This window comes from Hylobates moloch, unplaced genomic scaffold (assembly GCF_009828535.3).
Source record: "Hylobates moloch isolate HMO894 unplaced genomic scaffold, HMol_V3 SCAFFOLD_1, whole genome shotgun sequence".
Taxonomy (NCBI): Eukaryota; Metazoa; Chordata; class Mammalia; order Primates; family Hylobatidae; genus Hylobates; species Hylobates moloch.
The window spans coordinates 80,211,125-80,236,608 of record NW_026652276.1 but is presented as its reverse complement, the minus strand read 5'-3'; the positions used below and the strand labels follow the sequence as shown (position 1 = coordinate 80,236,608).

At 35.2% G+C, this 25,484-nt stretch overlaps 1 protein-coding gene across 1 annotated transcript in view; it reads right to left on the bottom strand.

Moving 5' to 3' along the window:
- Positions 1 to 25,484, bottom strand: part of KCNH7 (potassium voltage-gated channel subfamily H member 7) — a 477,588-nt gene that overhangs the window by 18,287 nt on the left and 433,817 nt on the right. Inside the window, exons 10-12 of the mRNA XM_058441604.1 lie at positions 11,719 to 11,971; positions 8,316 to 8,521; positions 5,963 to 6,059 (exon numbers count right to left, since the gene is read on the bottom strand). Coding sequence (XP_058297587.1) covers positions 5,963 to 6,059; positions 8,316 to 8,521; positions 11,719 to 11,971 — 556 coding nt within the window. The remainder of the gene's footprint in view (positions 1 to 5,962; positions 6,060 to 8,315; positions 8,522 to 11,718; positions 11,972 to 25,484) is intronic.

Genomic DNA, 25,484 nt, shown 5'->3' with positions numbered 1-25,484 from the left:
AATACATTTACTCCTTCAATAATTTTCATAGGAGTTATTTTATTTTGGAGAAACACTTTTTTTTTTTTTTGAGACGGAGTCTCGCTCTGTCACCCAGGCGGGAGTGCAGTGGTGCGATCTCGGCTCACTGCAAGCTCCGCCTCCCGGGTTCACGCCATTCTCCTGCCTCAGCCTCTCCGAGTAGCTGGGACTACAGGCGCCCGCCACCACGCCCGGCTAATTTTTTGTATTTTTAGTAGAGACGGGGTTTCACCGTGGTCTCGATCTTCTGACCTCGTGATCCGGCCGCCTCGGCCTCCCAAAGTGCTGGGATTACAAGCGTGAGCCACCGCGCCCGGCCCGGAGAAACACTTTTAAAACTTACTGGCTTTTGGATGGTAATGGAAAATCACTAAACCAGTATTACAAAGTGATAGTGTTTATTGCTATCCTTTGAAATGCAAAATGTAATGAGTTCAATACACTTCCACTCTATTTTCTGGTACATTGGATTTTTCTTGTGGAGCATATATTGAAAAGCTCATTTTAATAAAATTATACGGATAGGGAAATGAGTGAAGTTTTCTTCCCTAGTCTTGGGATGTGTGTATCTCTTGAAAAGGGTTCTTGTAGGTCATCATGCATGCAGAACCATCTGCGTCCAATCTTTCACCTTGATTTCCATCTCTTCGGTTGTTACAGGCACATCTTTAACACTGTTTCAAGGTTTTACTCTTGTGGCTTTTTTTGTTTTGTTTGTCTTTTTTGTTTTGTTTTTCATGCTTGGCAGTTTGTTCTTTACAATGGAGCATATTGTGATAATCTGTTAGCAAAAGTAAGAGGGTCTTCGGAGCTCTGAGAATTGTTTCTTAGCTTTTGGAAATCAAGAGGGTAAGAATATTTCCAGGTTAGGAAGGAAAAGCTCAGCATTCTTTAACTTCACAGGCCAATGTCCCTTTTGCTAAGAAACATTATTTTCTTTCTGACGCAATCATTTTTACAAGTACTATATAATTGAGGATACTTGACGACTTTATTCATGAACATTATTCTTTATGCTTTTGGAAAAGGAAGTAGGAAAAGGTATAGAGAAGGGATATTTGGAAGAGTGGGTTCAGATACTTCTGCAGAATTCTGATGAGGAACGGGAGGCAAAGGAATCAATGCCAAGTCTGTTGTTTTGGGAGAGGTGACCTCAGGTGATGGCAATGCTTTAGTTAAAAAATATACCAATAGGATTTCTCTTAAAATGTATAACATCAGCAAGAACTAATTTTCACAATGTTTGAGGCGTTTCCACGCAATAAAACCAATAGAGTAAAAAGTTTCCTCTTCCAGGTCCTCTTTTTTTCTACTCAAGACTTGGTACAAAATAGTAAAAATAATTTCTTCAGAATTCTGTAGAAACACTTTTTTCTGCTAAATTAACTAGAAAATATAATGAAAATTGAAGAGGGAAAGTATGCAGACACTACAATTCAGAGGGAATTTCTATTTATCTCCTTGCTAACCAATGAAGAATTTTCTCTAAAACGTTAAGACAAACTTTAGAAACTAAAGGAGAAATAAACATGAAAAAACTCAGGGCACTTAGCACGCAGTGGGTACTCAATGACAACGGACTCCAAATGAATGGGTGATTGTTTGTGCCTGGTTACACTGCTGCCCTCATTGGATTATTCTCTGCCAAAAGGTCACCCCCTAATTAGCTATTAATAGCCACTTTGATACTGTATTTTCTGTCAACAGAAAGGGTTGAGCAGAACACTGCAAATATTTGGTCTTATAAGCCCTGTAAGTAAACATACATAAATGTATGTGTGTAGTGTATAATCGCACTATATATATATATACAAACACACACATATTTATATATTTTATAATATATAAATTATGTATACACATATGTATATGTATATATCTTGTGCCATTATACATGCTATTTTACAAATATACCCTGTATATTATACAATGTACACAACATAAAATTTTAGAAGAATTATTACTTCTATGACTTAATAGATTTGGCTCACACTGGAGTAGGCACAGTTCAACTTTTAAGACCACGTAAATAGAGACGATTTTTCAGCATTTTTCTCATTTACTTCTCTTCTGCCCAGCCATCTTAACAATGCTCATGGCCACTGAGCAGGTCATTGAAGCCTGATTTTTATTCTTCACTTTCTGTAATAATATTTTACTTCCATTTCAGGAGCTGTAGCAATTCTTCCTACAATGAACATTGTCATATTGGGGAGGTCCTGGGCACCTCCATGCCAGAATTTTAGGAAGAAAAGATAACTACTTGAAGATACCTTTAAAAATACAAGGTGCTCTCAAATTTCTACCTGCACTTACAAGTCTCTCCTGTAGGGAAGTGGGATTTTTCCTTAGAAAAAAAATATACAGCTCATGGGAACAAGCCACCCTCATCAACAAATTCATTATGTATTCAATATAAGTATATATTTTGTTTTTCAGCTTTCCAGAGGCTGTACATATTTCACTGAAAAATTATATCTTGTTCAGTGTGAGCTCTTTAGAACCTTGTGGGAGGCATAATTGGAAGTGGAGTGGCAGGCGGCAGGTGTGGATTGAAGCCAGCAAAGTTGCATTGTTCCACTCAGTGGGTAGGGAGTGGCAATCCAGGACTCAACCTCTGTCTGCTGCTAGTGCCCAGAAACACAGTCTTCTTTCTGGTTCTTGATGCCACTGCTGATTTACAGGCAACAGCACTCTTGAATGCCTGCCTTCAAGGTTTCCTTTCATATGAGCAATAAACTAACACTACAAAAATGAATACATTTCAAGGGAAGATTTCAGTTTCTGTATCTACAAATCGTTTAGCCTCAGTGATCCCCTGAAAGTTCTCTGTTCTTTATATTATGTGTATTTTTCTCCTATATATTGATGCTACATCAAGAAGTATATGATGAATGCTCACCTTAAGATAATTAGATTTGGATGACAGGGACTAAATTGCTTTCGGCAAATTTTATAATTGCCCACAGGACCCTGGATTCCTAAAGACTTTGGAATAGGCTCTTGGGCTCTGGTTATCTGGAGTTACTTGTGTTTTCACATTGACCAACTCATGGTTACTTACTGGCACAACCAGGAAACTTCAAAGAGCTGCAGGCAGAAAATCCCTTAGCATCTACACTTTATATGAAATTGATCTCATAGACTAAGCCTGTGATTAAAGGCATAGTATTCAAAATCAACAGAAATGTCTCGTCACATGAGCACAGTACAAATTGTGACATTGCTCTCAGGGCCTTATCAGGAGATAAAAACATTAGATAATTTAGCTTAAGAATGAGGAAACTGAACAAGATTGAAAGGAGATTTAATAAATTTTCAACTATGTGGAGGACATTATTATATTGACAACATTGTTAACCTGCTTTTCATTTCCAGTAAGAAAAACATAAGAGATGAACTTCAGGATAAGGGATTTAGATTAACTCTGTGGAAGAACAGCTTAATAGTAGTGGTTCTGATTTTAGAAAAAGTCACCGAGAAAATAATTAAAGACATTGCAGAACAAAATTATTAACTATCTATGAGTAGTCTATTTTTCTACAGTCAGCCAGAGGAATCAATAATTAGTCCAATTCAAGAAATATTTATCAGCCATTCTTTGCTAAAGTTATCTACAGTTTGGCAAAGGCAAAGGAAAAAAATATACCAGTAGCCATCATATTTTGACAATATTATAAGAAGTAAGTGCTTTGAGAATTCATAAAAGAAAGAGAAGCTTTACATTTGAGGAGATCAAGAAGCAATTCACATTAAACACATCATTGGAGATTGACTTTGACAAAAAATGTAATTTTAGTGGATGAAACTGGTGTGGTATGAATTCGTGTGTGTGTGTGTGTGTGTGCATGTGTGTATGTGTGTGTGTTTTTGAGGACAAGGAAGCAAATTAATTAAGGGAATATTATAAGCAAAACCACAGAAACAATGTACATGGAGGAGTGGGCAGTTTGTTTCAATTGAAATGTGGAGCAAGCTAAAGCTAGTAGATGATCTCTTCTAGAGAGAGGATTCATTGAGGAGAAAAGAGTGAAAAAAAGAACTTGGCATAAGAAGGCAAGAAAAGGGAAAAGAATAAAAAGGAAGATGCTCAAATTCTATTTCATTTATTCTTTCCACAGATACTTGTTGAGCATCTGCTGTGCAGCAAGCACTAAAACTACAGGGGGCCAAATATTTTCCATTTTCACAGAACTTATGATCTAGAGGCAGACAACATTGATTAAATAATGATGCAAATAAACCCAGAAGTACAACTGGAATAAATGTTGCTGAAGAGATGAACTGATGGGGGAAGGAGTGGAGTGATGGGAGTAGTTAAGGGAAGGATATTATGAAATAAGACTGAAGAGGTAAGTTAAGACCCACCCTAATAAGGATTTAGGGCACAGGATGTCCTTAGAGGGCTTTGAACATGTAGGTGACATAAACATAGCTGCATTTAGAAAAAAAAATCAACAGAAGTCCAGTGTGGAATAGATGAGAGAGGGGCAAGTTGCATGTGGGAAGGCAAGTTGGAAGGCTGTTTCAGTATTCCAGGTGGCAGATTATGGTAGCTTGGCCCAGAGCTGTGGCTAAGTAGATGGAGAGAAGTTAACCAAAAGGAGACCTAATTTGAAGACTAAATGGAGGTTTATTGGAGGTAGCAATAATAGGACTTGTTGCCAGAGTTGCTGGAGAGGTTGTGAGAAGGTTGGCTCCAAGATATCTGGCTTGTACAATTGATTGAACAGAGTCACCATCTGCAGATGCATGGGAATTGAAGAGGAGACAGGTTTCCAGGGTACACCATGAGTTCAATTTAGGAAATGTTGAGTTCGAGCTGCCTTTGAGATTTCAGGTAGATGATTTTATAGGCAGTTGGATATGTGGGACTGAAGCTCAGGTGGTCTGGGATTAACATGTAATCATGAACATCTCCTATGTGAGGATATTCTTAAATGATGGGCATAAATGGGATCACCCAGAGAAAGAGTATGATATAGAACGAGAAGAAAAAGGAGCCTAGGACTATGCCTTAAAACTCTAACAAATTAACACCGGTGTAGAAGATAATAATCTTGAAATTATCTTCAGGGAGTTCATGAAGGTAAGAGGAAAATAGGAAGATTGAAGTATTACAGATGCAAAGAAAAGAATATTCAAGGAAAAGAGGGGACCTGCTTCATAGTGAAAGATGCAGCTATGGGGCCAAATAAGGTAAATACTAGAATGTCTGTTGGATCAGCATGAGGCAAGAGTCAAAGCTTCTTCAGGAAAACTTTCTCCCATCTGCCAAGAACAATTAAATGTACACTCACCTGGGCTCCCATTGAGGAATACCTATTCTTGTTACAGAGCCTACTATTTGAGGATGTGTCTATCTCCCTCTCTAGGGAAGATGAGGGATGTTCTGCACAGCTTATTTCTCAGAATATTGAGTAGCTGCTTGAAAATGTGAAATGTTAAATGAATATTTGTTGACTATATGAGCAAAGCATAGAGAATAGTCAGAGAGGCAGAAAAACCTGGAGAAAACAAGAAGTGACAAGTGCCACAGAGTCTGAGGATGAGAAGGACTAACAAATGTGGCCTTCATCCATGTCATGCATGCTTGTGGGGCATGTAAGAGGATTGAGCTCTTGGCCTGAAATGACAGCCCTCCTTCCAGAAAACTGTGCTCAGAACGAATTGACCTGAACGTCTTTTAAAAATCAATCAACTCTATTTCTTAATCTGTGATGTCCTTGTGAATATTAGATAGGTTTGTTGAATAATATCGTTGAGCGCTATCAATCAGAAACTGGAAACCAGATCATTAGCTACTGAATAAAGCAAAGGATCTGCCCTCCTAAAGCCTGAGTAAAATATACTCTTGAAATCAGAAGTAAAATGAACATTTAAGTAAGAAGGCTAATTACCACATGCTCTACATTTAAACTTTAAGAATGGAATGAATTACCTTTATCTCCTTCACTTTCAAATGACAATTTCCTTCTTCGTAGTTTACAGTTGTCTCCTTCCGAATCATTCATGGATTGTGATCGTAGAAGATCAGCCTTTGTTAATGGAACATGAAGATAAAATGAAAGATTACTCAACTAGAACATAATGTACTATTCAGTAAACTATTTACTATTTCATATTGCTTCACCCATCTTGAGACTTAATTATTAGATTGCAGGCAAACAGCTACAATACCTTGCTTAATACTTGTCTCTTAATTATAAAATACACAGATAGAATAATTTTTAGTACTTTCACCATTTGCTGGGGAAATCATAGTGTAGAAGTTATTTATGTGAAATGTTTAGGAATGATGTCAACATTTAAAGATAAAATATTTCTTTATGTGGAATGTGTTTTATGCAACTTGGTAAAGTTAAAATAAGAATAATACAGTTGACCCTTGAACAATACAGGCTTCAACTGTGCAGGTTCACTTATACATGAATTTTCTTTTTCCTCTGCTACTCCTGAGACAGCAAGACCAATCATTCCTCTTCCTCCTCCTCCACAGCCTATTAAATATGAAGATGATGAGATGATGATCTTTATGATAATCTACTTCCTCTTAATTAATGGTAAATATATGTCCTCATCCTTATGATTTTCTTAATAACATTTTCTTTTCTATAGCTTACTTTATTGTAAGAATACATTTTATAAAAATATACAAAATATGTGTTGACTGATTACATTATTAGTAAGGCTTCTAATAAATAGTAGGCCATCAAAAACTGCATATAAGTTTTTGTGGAGTCAAAAGTTATATGCAGATTTTCAACCATACGAGGATTGGTGTTCTGAATTCCCATGTTGTTCAAAAGTCAATTGTAGTAATTTAAAGAACTTTGCATAACTAATAGTACTGCAAAGAAAAATGTATAAAACAGTTAAAATTTGCTATGATGTTTAAAGGACATGGTAATTATCGTAAGGTTAAATTTCACAATAATAAATATAAGGTTAAATTCCATAAACATTACACTTTGAACCCTTTATTATTTTGCTCCCAGATCCTCCTCCTTCCCTCTCTGGTTCACTCTGTCTAATATTGTCTACCTTGTAAATAAAAATGGAAGCTCTTGTTTATTTGAGTACTGACTAAACTTTTATATAAAGAAGTTATGAGAGGTAGATATTTGTTACTTTTCAAGGCAAAGTCAGAATGAGGTTGGTGACATAAAACTGAGATTGTGACAAATTACTGAATTAAAGCCATTACAAAAACATATGTTCTTAATAACTAGAATCTTTTTCTACTTCAACTAAAAAAACCTTTTCAGTGTTTTAAAAAGAAATAATTATCTGACCTGGTGTATCAGGATATAATGGTATCTAGGGGCCCTTAAAATTCCTCTTTCTCTTTTAAGCCTCTCATGGTACTTGGGAATGTCTATAACTACAGCAAGTATTAAATCTACTCCCTCTTACCTAACTATTGACTTCAGGGGTTTTTTTCCCCAGAGAATATATTAGTTAGCATTTAAATACATTGGCAAGTATCAATCACTCAATATTTGATTTCTGATTTAAAAAAGCATTTAGAATTAGAGTGGTGTTGTGAAATTTTGGGGGAAAAGGGATGGAAGAGGAATAACCTAGTAATACATTTTGGGTTACAACATAAGTTTTATAGCCATAGAACAGTAGTAGCTCATAAGGGCACATTTTCACAGTAGAAAGGAGTAAGGAACATAAGAGCTACACTTGAATTTCATTCTAGGTTAACTTACATACACAATTATTTAAACTATTATTTCTGTTAGATTACATATTCATTCTGCACCATTAAAACTGGCAATACTGTGAAACCTGACTAATTTGGACTTCTGTGATTTGGAAATTGTATTAGATAGGAAACTAAACTTGAATGAGGTTAATTTTTTCATTATCATCGTGAAGACATTGATAACCAATGTATAGTGTAAATAATAGCTGAGAGAATATTCTAACCTCTGTATAAGATAAACTCAAGCAATTTTCAACAGCCTAAAATCACCCATTTCTAGCAAATAATTGGCACACTATAAACAAAGGCTATTTTAACTCAAGTGTGTCACCTAAGGGCTTCTACAAGATCAAACCTAATTGAACTACTTGAAATTATTCAACATATTGGAAAGCAATTGGGCTAAATTTCTTTCCTATAATTCAGAAATTTTAATATTCAGCTGGTCTTTTCTTCCAAATATTCAGAATTGGTGAAGTTTTGCTGCAATATTTTGCTTGATTTTTCAGAAGTATTTGTGCAATTCAAGAATAAAATAAAATGTCAGAAATACAAACATAAGCAAACAGTTAACATATACCTTTGCACTCTCATGCCTTAGGTTGAAAGTTAACTCTAGGTTTGTTAGAAAGTGATCAGAAAACTCAGGATACATATCCAAAACCTCTAACAAGTCTTCTCGCTGAATCTTATGCAAGTCACAGTATGTGAGGGCTCTTACATCTGCATTAGACTTTCCAGGTTTGGCATAAAGATGAACCATTTCTCCAAATATATCATTTTTTCCTAAGAAAATAAAAAGAAAAAGAGGCGGGGAAAGGGAATCCAAACTCAATGTTTTCATTCCAAAAGTAGAAGGGGGTCACTAAACAATTGATCAACCCCTGAACCAGACTTGGGGAGCAACGTTCCAGCACCTTAACTAAATGCCCATCCCATGTTTGGTGAGTGGAAATTTGTCTCTAAGGGTGATTGGTCCTTTTATTTCCTTGTTTTGGTTATTTGGCTAAGCATCTAGAATGTAGCGAACTTATCTTCAGTCCCGTATGCCCCACTTTGCTAGCAAAGGGTCTCGCCACAGAGTATTTTAAAGATACTTTCAGGTAGGGGTACTCTGATTTTTTCAATCCAGGAATATGAGAAAGGCTGCAGTGAGTCAGATTCATAATCTTTCTGTCTTGGGATGGTCTCTGCAAGTGATGCTGAGCAAGGGGTTATGGTGGAGCTGTTTTAACACTTAGTGGATTGGTGGAACAATTGGAACACACCTTGTTTCCTAATAACCACTTCTCAATTTGCCCTTAATAAATATGCCCAATTGCTTAATAAATCTAGTTATATTTTCTCAGCATGTGTAGTCCTGCTTTTTGTTATACGGCCTTTGTTAGGGAACTTTGTCCTTCTTGCTCTTCTGTAAAATCTAGGGTTATTCCAGTGTCTAGCTTCTAATAGGCCTTCCCCATCACCTCTGCCTAGCCACATACTACCTGCTTTTCAAGGTCTTATTCCATGACAAAGATAAGAACAACAGTAACAGTAACAAATATTTATTGAGGACCAGTAGGTGCCAGGTACTGTGTCAAATGCTTAGGTGCATTGCCTCAATTTATTCCTAAAATAACTTCATGAAGGAATTACTAATAATTATCCACATTTTACGAATACAGAAAGAGCATTAAAGAGATAAACTGATTAGCCTAACGTCACCCTCTTAGTTGAATGAAGTGGAGGGAGGGAGAGAACAGCCAGAAATAAATCCCATGCATGGTGACTCCAGAGTCAAAGTTCTTGCACACCTGATACTGTGTATCTAACCTCCTTCCAATGATTTCCCTGAATGTCATGGCCACTTAAGATTTTTCTGTTTCAGACTATCAAAGAACTTAAAAATTGTACTTGTGGTATATATACTTAATACATACTGATATATTACTTGATTATGTAACTTCTAAAGATAATCAATGGCAATGTAAAATAGTACTCTCTTGTATCTATCCTGGAGCTTCTTTTCATTTTTAGAAAAAACTCCGTGGGTATATTATTTTAGATTTTGGTAGACAACTTCATGTATACCTCACTGTAGAAGCTATCAAAGACTTTTAAGTAATAAGATACTAATTAGTCAAAAATGCTATAATATTCTTGTTTTACAAAGGAATTCAATAGTGAGAAATCAAACACCATATCTTAACTATGTAAGAATAATTGACATTGGAAAGGATACATTAACCACAGTTTAAATAAATACGTATCAGCCTTCCAAAAATAGGATAAATGATCATAATTTGTAAGGGATTTAGGGGCTGACTTATATGGAAGTAGGGACAGAAAAGAGTAATTTCCTGACATTCTTCATAGTTTTGGTAGCTCAGTATAGATATTATTGTTTTTAAAAAAGACCTGAACTAAATTAATCATGGGCTTTGTATTTCAATTACCAACATGACTGTAAATGAGTCAGGAGCAAGCCAGTCCATGGATATGTCTTAGCAACACTCTAAAATTACTACTTAATAAAGCAAGAAAGCTTGTTACCTTCTTGTAGAAGCTAGGACTGGCTGATTTGAAGATCAGAAATGCAATGAAGCATCCTCCTTTCCTGGCAACATACCAGAGCAAACTGTCTATGCCAAATTTAGTGAAAACCTAACTTAATTGTGTGGCCTTAAAATGATTTAGAATACGTGTTTATTCTTTGTCAGCTTATTGGTTAGAAAACTAAATTTGGGAAATTTAAAAAAACTAATATAATAAAACTATCAAAATATATAAGAAAAGCACTTGAGCATCTTTATTCATGTATTTGAGTTCTGTGCCATGTCATACTCTGGTTCTACACAGCAGCAGGGAAACTGACAACATCCCTGCCCTATTGGAGATAACCATCATATGTGAACATCAAAAGCTGAGTGACAGAAAATCATTGAATTACATGCCCATTATTTAAGTGGAGCTGGATAATCCACAGGGGAAAAATGCAAATTTTTACAGAAACTAAGGATAGGCGTTATCATAGGGAGAGTGAGGCTTAAACCTACCGGCTATGTGGTAGGCGAAAAGAAGAACTGACTGATTTTTCTGTTTCCTTGCTCTTCCCCAGTGTCCTAATATTCTAAAGAAGTACTACAAGTTCACATGGCCTGAATTTATTTTTATTTTTATTATTTATTATTTTATTTTTTTAAAATTTTTAAATTTTTTTATTATACTTTAAGTTCTAGGGTACAACATATGTATACATGTGCCATGCTGGTGTGCTGTACCCATTAATTTGTCATTTACATTAGGTATATCTCCTAATGCTATCCCTCCCCGCTCCCCACACCCCACAACAGGCCCCGGTGTGTGTACATGGCCTAAATTTATTTTTAAAGAGGCAGATTAAACATGTGCTTTCTTTTGCACCCAAACCTGTTGAAGTTATGACTAATTTAATCTCTTCACCACTTCTATCCCTGGTTGTTAAGTTCATAGGTCTATATTAATTACCTAGTTAACGACTGTATGATTCCATTTAATCAGACATGGCAGGTAAAAATGCACAGTGAATAAATGAAATTCATCAAAACATAAACCCAGTTCATGACAGGGCTTTGGCACATTCTAGCAAGTATTTCCTACAACACATATATTTTATTTTAAGGTGTTGAGGGATCAAGCATGAAGCTAAGATCTTCTAACATAAAAAAAGAATATGCTTACTATTTTCCTATATTTGGCCTTAAATGTCTAGGTAGCTGCCAAGAACTGAAGAGAATCATCGAAGCATTTACACATTGGAGAAAAAGTGAGACAGTTAAGAAAACATATTTTCTGCAAGGTTAATTTGGTTTGAACTGAATTTTAAATACAGCTTTCAAATTACCCACCACTCTTACACTGTTCTTATAAATACTTACATCAGTCTTTTTTCCTAATCATTTTAAACTATGCATTACAATCTAATAACTGAATCTGTCACCATGCACTTCTAAAACACTCACCCAGAATAGCCACCACAATGTCATCTTTGAGAATTTCAATGGAACCTCTGGATAAGAAATAAAGTGCAGTGAGGACATCCCCACAGTGAACGAGGGTGTCTCCTGGAGGTGCATGGGTGGTCTTGAACTTCATTGCCAAAGCTCTAAGGCAACCTTTACTTGCCCCCCGAAAGGCTTTGCAGTTTTGCAGCAATGTCTGATTGAGATGTAGACAAATGTCTGCTTGTAAGCATTCTGGAAAACCCTTTAGGACCTGAAGAAAAAAATAAAGAGTTTCATACTACCAGTGTTCTGGGTATCTCCGCCTGAAATACAGTCAATTTCTTGCTCACAGAACTGCAGGTGTAGTCATTTCCACGCAGGAGTTCCTACAACTCTTCTACCTCGCCTACCTTAATGAATACTTGGTTTGCTAAACATGTCAAAATTTTTAACTCAAATACTTGTTCTCTGAATTAACTGCAGGCATTCAGACTCAATACAAATGCTGTCTCATTAAAATATAATGCCTACAACTTTTTACACTGCTTCTCTTTCCCTGCATTATGTTATGTGGCATACTGTGCACAGATATAATGCAATGTGACAATTAATAAGACGTAACTAATGAAAGGTGGTACAACTAGAAAGACAATCAACCTTTTAAAAGAATCTCAAGTCAATTTAGGTTGCCATTTCTGGTATACATCTAAGTTATAATTAGTAAAAATGTTGACCCTGAAATAACCATAGTATTTGTAAATGTCATATACCAGAGTGTGCTATTAGTTTACTGTATTTGGAATATTTATGTTTTATATGCACACTATTAATGCTAAATATTTTGATAAGCACTGAAAATAGAGAAAGGCAAGGAGAACAGCAAAAACACTTTAAAAGTGTAGTCCAATATTCAGAAATGGAAATTGCACCAGAATTTTCAGTGCATACATAAGCTTCTAATGTGCTACTGTTTTGCCAACCTATTCAGCGGCTAACTTAAAACTTGTTGAACAGATTAAACAATAGCTTGTGACAACTGCTACTCAATCTGAACTGAATAAAATGATTTGCTATTTTCATACAATTCTCAATATACAATGATTCAAAGACATTCAACTCTTGCTTCTCTGTGTCTTGCTATTTTGGGTGGCGTATGTAGATTTTAATTTTTATGTTGACGTTCTCCTACCAGTACAAGCAGACTCATTTAAATACGCTTTGAGGTGGAGGAATGGGACATTATATAGTGCAATTTATAGTGCAATGATGCAATTTGGGCATTTCCTATCTTTTTGGATCAACCTTGGTATGCCATCCAATATAGCTAAAAGTAACCATGAATTGTTTGTAAGGCAATTTCAATGTATTTGGCTCACAGAGGAACTTCAAATTAAATCATACGAGAAAAAAACATACAATTATTACTATTTTTAAATATTCCAGTAAGCACAAGGATCCTACTGTGTATAGGATCACTGTGTAATGCAAGTGGTCAGACTGATATATTATAAAGAGGACCAATAAGATACCTGAAGCATAATAGTCATGATTTTCTGCTCTTGTTTTCTTCACTGTATGGAATCACTCACAGAAATGAACACGGAGCATTTTAGATGAAAATTGATAGAACTGAATTCTGGTCATGGATTTGCCACAGGTTGACTCTTGTACAAGTCACTTCACCAATCTGTTTCTGTACCGTAGAATGAGAATCTTTGCAATATTGAATTTAGCCATAATTTCAATAAGCTACTCATAAATAGTGTGCCAATTGTTAGACACAGCTCATCCAGCTCAGTGCTGCTACAGCAACTCAGGTTTTCATCCTGAAGAGTGTGTATTTCCTTGCTCAGGTCCAAACAAAATATGCCTCCCTTTGATAAGAGTTTCTGGGCACTCATCTGTAATCTCTCCCCTTAACTGTAACTGTTGGGCTTGGTCGACATGACTGGACTCCTTCCAGGTTCCCTGCTCGATGGAAGACCTCTCCTACATGATAACTTGCCTAGTCTGTGCCTGTTTCTGCCTCTGGGTGCTGGAGGCCCTTCCTACTCTTTGTTGGAATCTTATATCAACTCAGCTTTTCACATGGAAGCAATTGTCTGGGTCACTGATCCCTTCTACCATTTAAACCACTTCATTGGACTCTTTGGCAAGTGATGCCAAACTGGAGTTGAACTAAATTTGGACACAGCATTCTAAAATGCTGGTCACTTTGCTTGGGGGCCAGCGTTTTAGAGTGTTGTGGCCAAATTTAGTTCAACTCCAGTTTGGAGGTTGTATAGAATAAAAATACCCTAGTTTACACAGGCCTCTGCATATGAATTACTTCTCCTCCCTGAAGCCCACTGCTGTGGTCTCTGAATAATTCTGAGTAACCCCATGCAGAAAAGATGTATAAAGCATTATACCAAGTAACAAAACAAATATATTCATCTGTCTTTTAAGATTCACCTTTAATAAGGTACATAAAGGCATTTTAGATTTCACATGAGGAAGATATTGCTATGATTATAGTGGTTAGCATAAGAATACTGAGCTACTGAGCCTGTAGCTGCATTTCTGGCATTTTCCCTTAAGTATCCTTAAGTAAAACTTGGTATAGAAGAAAAATTGCGTGTGTGTGTGTGTGTGTGCACGCACACATACATACATGTGTATTCACACATGCTTTGAGTTGGAAGAGAGAGAAGAGATAGAGATGAGATTCTCCATTTCCCTGAATGTGTTATATGAGCTATGGAATCAGACAGGCTTGATCCGAAGTTCTAGCTCCATCATTTACTAGTTTGACTTTGGTCAAATTACTTAACTTCTCTGAAAATCAGTTTCTTTTTTTGGGAAAATTAAATTAATAACATGTATTTCACAGAGTTGTGGCCACAATTTAAATAAGAATGTGTGTAAACCCTTTGATTCACAAAAGATTTTTAATAGACAGTGTACTTTGCACTTCCTCTGTTTTTTGGTCCAAATTTATTGTTCCTGAAAAATTAGTATAATCTTTTTAGTTAGGAATAGAAAGCCAAAAATCTATTGTGTTTTTTCTTTGGTCTGCCTGATAGGGTATTCTCCACTAAGTTTTGTGTTCTATTGCCTCAGCAGAGTTTAAATGTTTTGTGCATTATTGCATCACCACTTTAAGCATTATTTTTCCTTGCATCTTGCTATAATTGTTGTTTCCTGTTTCTGGCTTGTTATATGTTCTGCAGTATTTGCACTTAGGTTGTCACTGTGAGTAGCCCTAAATCCCTTTTGAAATTAGGCAGTTACTAAAATCAAGGTACAGATATGTCATCGGAATTCCAATAGTTTTAGAATCACCCATAGAGCTTTAAGGATGCTTCAGAAAGTTTTTTCTCATTAACTGTCCTCTGCCCCCGACATTCATTCTATTGGAAGTGACACCCATTGGAAAGGATAACATCAAGTTGGAGGTGCCATAGAGCTGCTGTTGTTACATGGAGAAGATACACAGATGTTGGCATGAACTTGCCTAGGTTAAGGACTTCGCAGATGATGTTAGCCCTTAACAGATTTTCTTAATTTTCTTAAGTCAGTCACATAGATCACTGAAGTAAAACTCAATAAAATTAAGTCAGTTGTTGAATGTCTTATTAGTTCTATAGTTTTAATGTCCCAAATAAGTTAGCAGCTCTAGGATCTGGGTTCTGTGTAAGTAAAGGGACTTTAAAAGGGAGAGTTAAGAGTGGGAGATATAGTGGAATAGAGGTAGAAGTACATTGAAAAAAGTCTGAAATAAGAGGTAGGCTTAAGAAAATATTTATCCAGGGCACCCCTTTTCATTGGCCTCAGCTATATTGCCTTCTTGGCTTCCTGTTCATAGCACTTTTTTGTTTGTTTGTTTTTGGGGTTGGTTCCCTTGCTAAACTCTCTGACATAGGACCTCTTCATTTACGACTCAGATACTGGCATTTTACCAGTCCTGGCAGATCTGGCTACTAAGAGCTGCTGTGTCAATTGCACAAGTACAAACCAGGACGCATGCTGATTTGGTGATCGTTATATCTATTTCCACTATACTATACACAGCTTTGATTTGATTGTCCAGCCTTGAAGCTTTGAAGGTACATATCACCTTCCACTGTGTTTTTGAAGCCATGGTTTTATTGAGGCAATCTAATTTTAAAGACCAAGAAACACCACCCAGAATCAGTTTCATGGTCTGCAGCTTGAAACAGAAGTTATCATTCTTTTAGCAAATGCTTATTAAGTAACTGCTAGATATGGTTTGGGTATTTGTCCCACCCATCTCATGTTGAAATATTATCCATACTGTCAGAGACGAAGCCTGCTGTGAGGTGTTTGGTCATGGGGGTGGAGTCCTCATGGTTTGGTGCTGTCTTCATGATAGCAAGTGAGCACTCATGAAATCTGGTTGTTTAAAAGTGTGCAGCACCTCCCTCCACTCTGTCTCTTGCTCCTGCTCCTGCCATGTGACATATCTGCTCCCTTTTCACCTTCTGCCATGACCGTAAGTTCCTGAGGCCTCTGTAGGAGCCGAGAAGATGCTAGCATCATGCTTCTACAGCCTGTAGAGCCATAAGCCAGTTAAACTTCTTTTCTTTATAAATTACCCAGTCTCGGGTATTTCTTCATAGTGATGCAAGAACAGCTGAATACACTGCTATATGCTAGTCACTATGCTAAGCAGGGGAGCATAACAATGAATTAAACATATCTGAAAATATATCTGGACTTAAAGCCTTTCTCTAAATGCCCAAATTAAAACAAAAAATTACAGGGATAACCTGAATTTCCCACACTCTACTTTCATGTCAGATTTGGACATTTATATTGTACATTTATAATAGTAATGATTGTTCAAAGAAATTCTCAAAGTAAGAATTAATTTAAGGCAAATAAAAAGCTCTAATTTCATTTTTCAAATACTGGCTTGTATGGGGAAAGATTTTAAAAATTTCAAGTTCCAGAAAATTTTTTCAAGGCTGCTACAGATCCTTTATCTTTATTATGATATAAGGTCACTGGAATATTTTATAAATGTATTAACTTCCCTTTACTTGAATTTATATGAATACAACTCTTTGGGACTTTCAAAATCACTTTGTGACTTACAAATGAGAATTTGTTCTTTTAAGTGAATATGAAATGCTTTCTGTGATTGTTAAATCAATCCTATAGTTAAGTACTTGAGGACTCCAAATTTAAAGACATTTAAACACAAATAACCCAACAACAACAAAACAAAATAGCATTATTAAATCAGAGTAAAACTCATAAAAGATATCACACAAAACAAAGAGCAAAAAATGAAAGTAGTATTTCATACTAAACATCTATCAAATATGGCCAGACATTAACTGAGAAGTATTCAAATTTATGTAAAACTTCTCTAAAATGTATATATGCTGACACACACTTAATGACATACAATTATAATATTGTTAATATTTGTAATTAAGTAGTATGTGAATTCAAATTTTCTTGTGCCGAGTAATGAATGCAAAAATGAATGTGTGCCAAAGTTAATAAAAGCTTGAACTTCTGATTTGATGTATGTGCTTATCGAAATGACATGTCTTATTAACTTTTAATAGGTAATTCTTTAAATTTAAACTTACAAATTTATACCAGTAAAATAATTATAGTGTCTATTTTATGTGTTGGAGTGCAAATGAAAAACAAGTTTAGTTCAGGCCTGTGACAGATTATAATTAAAGAAATATGTCCTAGATTTCAGTCAGTGGAGTCAGAACGGAGAAATATCCCAATAAATGAAGTTGTTTTTCTTATTTTTATATGTCACTCTTCTGTCACCTTTCAAGGAGAAAAGATAGATATTCATCTTCTTAATCAAATTTTACCTGGCTGCTGATAAAGATAGCCAAATGGATTTAAATATTCATAATATATTGAAAATAAACTATTACTCTTTCCTCAAATGAAAAGTAGAAGATTCAATATTTGCTCTTTCTAAGCCCAAGTTCCAAAACACTCTTATGGTGGTTATACTTTCTCAATTCTGTTTGGATAAGTGTCAATAATTGAGCTGGTTCCTTTTTTTTTTTTAAATGCCAAAGCAAGTCTCTCCAGGCTCCTTCCATAGGATTGTAAACTCCTGCATTTACTTTCTGAAAAGAATCAAAATGTATTCTCTAATAGATACCCCATATCCAGATAGTATGAGAAGGTTTATCTATGTTGTAATGAATGGTTTTTGATTTATTTCACTTAATATAGTTGCAGAGGGGAGCATTCCCAAAGGCAGGCTGAATACGGTACCTTTAGGAAGTCTGAGTGTGGCAAATGACTCTTCTAAATAGCACATTAATCATATGGATGACTTTGGCGGCTGTGATAACTGACATTAGAAAATTTTCTAGGGAAATTCTCTGGGTCATTAAATATACTTAAATCTTGACAAATTAGGATTAATTAAAACACAAATTAACACTCCCTATGAAACACTAAACCTCAAGCATGATTATCAAATAGATGAGTAATATATTAAAAACTAAAATCTCTGTCCTAGCGTACAGCTTTAATATTTTATAGCCTTTCCTGATTCTGGTAAAATTATTGTTTTCAATGTGAGCATTCAGCTTCTAAAAAATCTTTAGCACTTGTAAGATACTAAACCCTGCTTTTTGTTGTTTGTAAAAGCTAATGTCCCAACTTAATGGATTCTGTAATTTCTAGGTCAATTAAGATTATTTTATTCCTATGGGTTAGCCATTGAGAAATAGGAAACATACATATTTCTTGTTTGGCAATTACATGTTTAATATTCCATTTTAACCACTGATCATGATAGGTGAATTCTTATAGTTGTTTTAATCTTACAAATATGTATTGCCTAGTTTGAAGCCCAAATTGTTTCATCATCTAATTTCTTATTTTACTTTCATGTGGCTGAAGAAAAAATAAGGAAAGATTTTCTTGTATAAACATCACATAAGGCCAGATTGTTGTCAAAGCAGAGCATTATGGAATCCACAACTGTGGGAATATTTATCAGCATTGAGAGAATAAGCTAATTTTCTTCATGTAACTTTTCAACATTTGGCATATGATTTATATCCCTTAGGGAAAAAATATGGGCAGAATACAAACCTGTCACACATGGACAGAGATGACAATGTTGTAAATCCCGAACCAGTTTTGATAGTGTAGAGTCCTTGAAAAATGAAACAGAATTGTCCTTCCTAACTCCAGTTAACAGTATAACTATGAGATGCTGTGCTGCTTTCGGAAGGAAACTTAAACTTTATCCTGATCCAAATTAAGTCAGGGCCAAGGATGGGTAGAAGTGTGGGTGATGATGTGTAGGCAGAGGGGATTTATTGCTTTCATACACATGTCCTTGTTACCCAGTCTCTGGAGTCCTTGTGTTAATTCCTCAGAAGGCTGACTTAAAAAGGGTGCCTCTGGATTTCTAAAATGAGGTCTCAGGGGAAAACTTGGAACCCATTAAGGTTTCTAATGGCAACAGGAGGGATCTGCATCCTGAGGAGCAGTTTCAGGACCTCTCCTCCTTGCCCCTGCTCAATTATTTGAGAGAGGTAGTGGGGGAAGGCATGAACAGAATATAACCATAGTGGATTCTGTTGGATGCTCTACAAATAGTTCTTCCCAAATGGATTGATTGTAAATGACCTTAGCTTGCCTACAAAATAAGGAAAAAGGAGGTACAGTCTACCAGGTGATGAAAAGAATAATTTAAAAACCAACATGTACTTAAAATACCATCTCGAACTTGAATCAAGTTTTACGGTTTCGGAAACATTTATCATGTATCGTATTTTAGCATCAAATTTTTTATTGAGTTGTCAACATTATGTGAGGAATATACATTGGCAATCACCCCAGTTTTCAAATTTGAAAGCAGAGGCAATGCATTAGGAATTTTATTTGTAGAAGAACAAAGACTCCAAACTTACTCCAGGGCTTCTTCAAACATTTTGACTTGCCATTGCTGTCCATCAAATTGGATTTCTAAAGTTGCTAACAGAATAGTTAGATATAAAATATTTCCCATTCATCTAATTTTTTGGTTTTATAGAAAAGTAATAAAGGATAGAAATCTGGCACAGATGATCTTTTCATTTTTTACCAGTTGGGTATTTGTTTCTCAGGAATTTTAAGACTGGACAACAATTGTTTTTGAGGGATAGCAGATGGCTGTATTAGTAATTATCCAACTTTTTGTAAAATATTGGAAGCTTTCAAAATAGCGGAAGTTCTCTTCCTCTACCTAACAAATTCCCCTCCTATAAAATGTATTGACTGTTAACTTGGCACTCTGAATGTTCCAAATACCAATGTATCTACGTACATTTTTGCTTCTAACACTCGAGTCACAAAACAGCTGTGTGTGTTCCAAACCTATTTGTGCCAGCTGAACTTGTTAGTGGAATTACATCATTCAATCATATCATACATAAAAGAATAAAATTTTGTGTAAAGAAGGAAAGCACTGTCTCACCCTGCCTATCCCAACTATGAAAATAAAGATGAATGCTTCAGAAATCTTTTATAAACGTGGGTCATTAAGAAAAATGCAACCAGATTGTTAGATTAGGTGTGGGATCTTAAATATCTGAAAAGTAGAAATTTTATGGTCACCAAACTCTGGTTATAATCCAAGAAATAAGGAAAAACAATTAAGTGCTAAGAAATTAAGAACAATACTCGATGATAATTTTTTTGATAAAAAATGAAACAATTTAGAAAACAATAAAAATGATAATATTTCATTTTAATACCTGCAGAACCACAGAAAAACTTGTATTCAAAGAAATATATATACTCAATGCCTTCATTATCAAAAATAAAGACTCAAGCAACAAAATAGTTTAATACAAATGTGAAGAATAGTAAAGTTATCAAAAAAAATAAGCAAGAGGGAATTAATGGAGGCAAATGCTGAAATTGAAAAGAACAGTAGCAAGCTAAGGGCTAATTCCTTGCATAAAATCAAATAGAATATACAACTCTTTCAAAGATCTGTGAAGGAAAGAAGAGAGAGAGAAAAAATATGCAAGTTCAGGAATAAGAAAAGCAGATGCATGGGCTGATACAGAAAATATTAAATATTTTATAAGAGAAGCTTATGTGCAATTGTCCAACTGTGGAAGCCTAAATAACATGCATGAATTCTTGATAAAATGGAAATTATTATATTAACTAAGGAAGAAGTAGAACAAATAATTACCAAGTAGAGTAGGAGAGGTGATTAAAGATCCACTATTGAAACAACCAGATGATTTTACAACTGATTTCTTTCTAACACTTGAAAAGCATATAACCACCAATGAATATCATTATAAAATAGATGCAAAATACTAAACAATTAACTAACCCATAATAACAACAATGTATCAAAAAATCTATAACCAGAAGTCCTACCCAGAGGAATTAGATAAGAAAGAGAAATAAAAGGCATCCAAATAATGTCAAACTATCTCTCTTTGCAGACGATATGATTCTGTATCTAGAAAATGCTATACACTCCACCAGAAGACTTCTAGATTTAATAAACAAATTTGGTAAACTTTCAGGATACAAAATCAATGTACAAAAATCAGTAGCATTTCTATACACCGATAACACCCAAGTTCAGAGACAAATTAAGAATGCAATCTCAGGCCGGGCGCGGTGGCTCATGCTTGTAATCCCAGCACTTTGGGAGGCCGAGGCGGGCAGATCACGAGGTCAGGAGATCGAGACCACGGTGAAACCCCGTCTCTAATAAAAATACAAAAAATTAGCTGAGCGTGGTGGCGGGCGCCTGTAGTCCCAGCTACTCGGAGAGGCTGAGGCAGGAGAATGGCGTGAACCTGGGAGGCGGAGCTTGCAGTGAGCCGAGATTGCGCCACTGCACTCCAGCCTGGGCGACATAGCGAGACTACATCTCAAAAAAAAAAAAAAAGAATGCAACCTCATTTGCAACAGCCACATAAAGAATAAAATATCTAGAAATACAGCTTTCAAGGAGGTGAAAGCTGTCTACAATAAGAATTACAAAACACTGCTGGAAGAAATGGGAAATGACATAAAAAAATTGAAAAACATTTCATGCTCATTGATAGGAAGTATAAATATTGTTAAAATGACCACACAGCCCAAAGCAATGTACAGATTCAATGCCATTCCTGTCAATGTACCAAAGTCATTTTTCACAGAATTAGAAAAAACTATTCTAAAATCATATGAAACCAGAAATACTCCTACATTCCCAAAAGAATTCGAGGCAAAAAGAACAAAGCTGGAGGCATCACACTACCCAACTTCAAACTATACTACAAGGCTACAGTAACCAAAACAATGTGGTACTGGTACAAAAACAAACATAGACTAATGGAATAGGATAGAGAAACCAGAAATAAAGCCACACACGTACAGCCACCTGATTTTCAACAAAGTTGACAATAATAAACAATGAGGAAAGGATTCCTTATTCAATAAATGATGCTTGGATAACTGGCTAGCCATATGCAGAAGATTGAAACTGGACCTTTATGTTTTTCCATCAACAAAAATTAGCTCAAGATGGATTAAAGACTTAAATACAAGACCTAAAAACAATAAAAACTCTAGAAGAAAGCCTATGAAATGACATTCCAGGCCATATCATTACCAATACCTTTTCAACCTTGTCAAAAAGTTGATGACTAAATCCCCACAAGCAATTGCAACCAAAAACACAATTGAAAAGTGGAACCTAATTAAATGAAAGAGATTCTGCACAGCAAAAGAAACTATCAACAGAGTAAATAGACAACCTACAGAATGGGAGAAAATATTTGCACACTGTGCATCTGATAAAGATCCAATAACCAGAATCCATAAAGAACTTAAGCAAACCAACAAGCAAAAAACAAAGAACTCCAATAAAAAGTGGGCAAAGGACATGAACAGATACTTCTCAAAAAAAGGCGTACAAGTGGCCAAGAAACATATGAAAAAAATGTTTATCATCAATAATTATCAGAGAAATACAAATCAAAACTCCAATGAGATACCATCTCACACCAGTCAGAATGGCTATTATTAAAAAATCCAAAAACAGTAGATATTGGTGAGGTTGTGGAGAAAAGTGAACACTTGTACACTGCTGGTGGAAAATGTAAATTAGTTAAGTCACTATGGAAAGCAATGTAGAGATTTCTCAAAGAACTTAAAAGAGAACTATTCCATTCAACCCAGCAGTCCCACTGTTGGGCAAATACTCAAAGGAAATTAAATTATTCTACCAAAAGGACACATGCACTTGTATGTTTATTGCAGAACTATTCAAAGTAGCAAAGACATGAAACCAAACAATACAAGATGCCTATCAAGGTGGACTGGATAAAGAAAATGTGGTACATATATGCAATGGAATACTATGCAACCATAAAAAAGAATGAAATTATGTCCTTTGCAGCAACATGGATGCAGCTGAAAGCCATTATTCTAAACAAACTAATGCAGGAACAGGAAACCAAATACTACATGTTCTCACTTATAAGTGGCAGCTAGACATTGAATGCACATGGACATAAAGATGGGAACAATAGACATTGGGGACTGCTTGAGGAGGGAGGGTGAAAAGGAAGAGTGGTAAGAAAGGGTACCACTGGGCACTATGTTCACTACCTTGGGATCATTTGTACATCAAGCCTCAGTGACACACAATTTACCTATGTAACAAACCTGCATAGATACCCCCAAACCTAAAATAAAAGTGGAAGAAAGAAAAAATTTAAAAATATTTACAAAAATCTATGATCAAGTAGGATTCATTTCATGAGTGCAAGGATATTTTAGTAGTATTAGTCTTAATGCTTCTTTAATTAAATCAACTATTAAGATATTTATTAAAATAATAATTTTATTATTTTTAATTAAAATTTTAAAATTAAAATAAGCTTTTTTGCAAAATTATTTTGGAAATTCTAGTGAACCAAAAACACCCCAATAAGTAGTTGCTATTAAAAATAGAAAATAAATTTATCTCTTTTTGCTGCTGATATGATTGTATGCTTAGAACATCCAATATTAAATCCTCAAGAGGACCACCTACCATTCAAACAAACCAGAACAAACCAAATTAAACCAAACTATAAAGTACTATCAGAATGAGGTCAAATTGAACCAAATCAAAAAGAAGTCCTTCAGAATTTGTTAAAGAAAAATAAATTGACCCAAAACTTGGTTACAGAGTAAACAAATTAAACTGAACAAAAACAACTCCTATCAGAATTTGCTGAAGTGGCTGGATAGAAGATAAATAGTTTTATTCTTTATTATCTATAAGCAGGTAAAAATGGAAATGTTTAATATATGTTATTTGACTCACTATGCTGTATAAAATTAATAAAGATATTTAACAGTAAAGGTAAAACTTTTTAAGAAGAAAATGATAAAATCTTATTGAACTGGATTTTGTTTTTTAAGATATAAACCAGTGATTCTCAACCTTGTCTACGTATTAGATTTATAAAAATACTGACACAGACTTTAAGCAATTCTAATTTAACTATTATAAAATATTTCAGATGATTTTAATGTGCAGCATGGATGACAACTTAATATTTAAATACCAAAGTTATATTTAAATAAGAGTTAGAGTAGACCTACAATCTGTTTTCTATATTTCTCAAGAAATAACAGAGAAGAAAAATGGCCAGCTACTGACAAACATTAGTGACCTGCTCCTGGCAAACACAGTAAGGGCACTTACTAGTGGAATAGTTCCCATTTATGGAGTATTTTTAGCAGGATGTATCTAAATAATCACCTATGACAGGCCAATCTTTCATTAATAGAACATGACTTTCTGGAAAATGTCATATAAGCTGTGTAATGTCCAGAGTATAAAATGTAACTGTTTAATGACCAAAAGAGATTCTGTTTAAGTGTCGTATAATCACATATATCATTTACAGTCCTCCTACATTAAATCTGAGCCAGAACTCATACTGATATGGCAAGGAAGATCTCCGTGCCTGTGCTCATAATTCCTTAATCCTTGAAATTATTGGTAAATCTTGACAGTGGTTATGATTTCTCACTCTTGGGAGCCATATTTAACAATCTGATCTTTGGTTTATTTCAAAAGCCTAACATGAAGTAAGTTGTAACTGAATTTAAAAAGTCATATATTTTTTATGGAAGAATAAAGGTTCTCAAATAGCCAGGAGAAATGAGCAAAGTAAGATTAGTAAGTGTCAACCTATCTTATCAGATATTAAAATATTATATAAAGCTGCTAAACACAAACCATTTTTTTTTTTTTAGATGGAGTCTTTCTCTTGTCCCCCAGGGTGGAGTGCAATGGCATGATTTTGGCTCACTGCAACCTCCACCTCCTGGCTTCAGCACGTTCTCCTGCCTCAGCCTCCCAGGCAGCTGGGATTGCAGGCACCTGCCACCACGACCAGCTAATTTTTGTATTTTTAGTACATGGGGTTTCACCATGTTGGCCAGGCTGGTCTCGAACTCCTGACCTTAGGTGATCCACCCACTTTGGCCTCCCAAAGTGCTGGAATTACAGGAGTGAGCCACTGTGCCCAGCCAAACCATTCTTATACTACACTGAGTGGACAAATAGAGCAGCTTTTAGAGTCTAGATATGTATCCCAATTATACACAATGATGTAATGTGTAACATAGGTGTTATTTTAATTAAATGAAAAAAGAAGGGCTTATTTAATAAATTCTACCACGACTATTTTCTATTCATGTGAAGAAAATCATTTACAAAAATAGATTTCAAACAGATTGTGGAGTTTTCTTTCTAATCATATACCAAA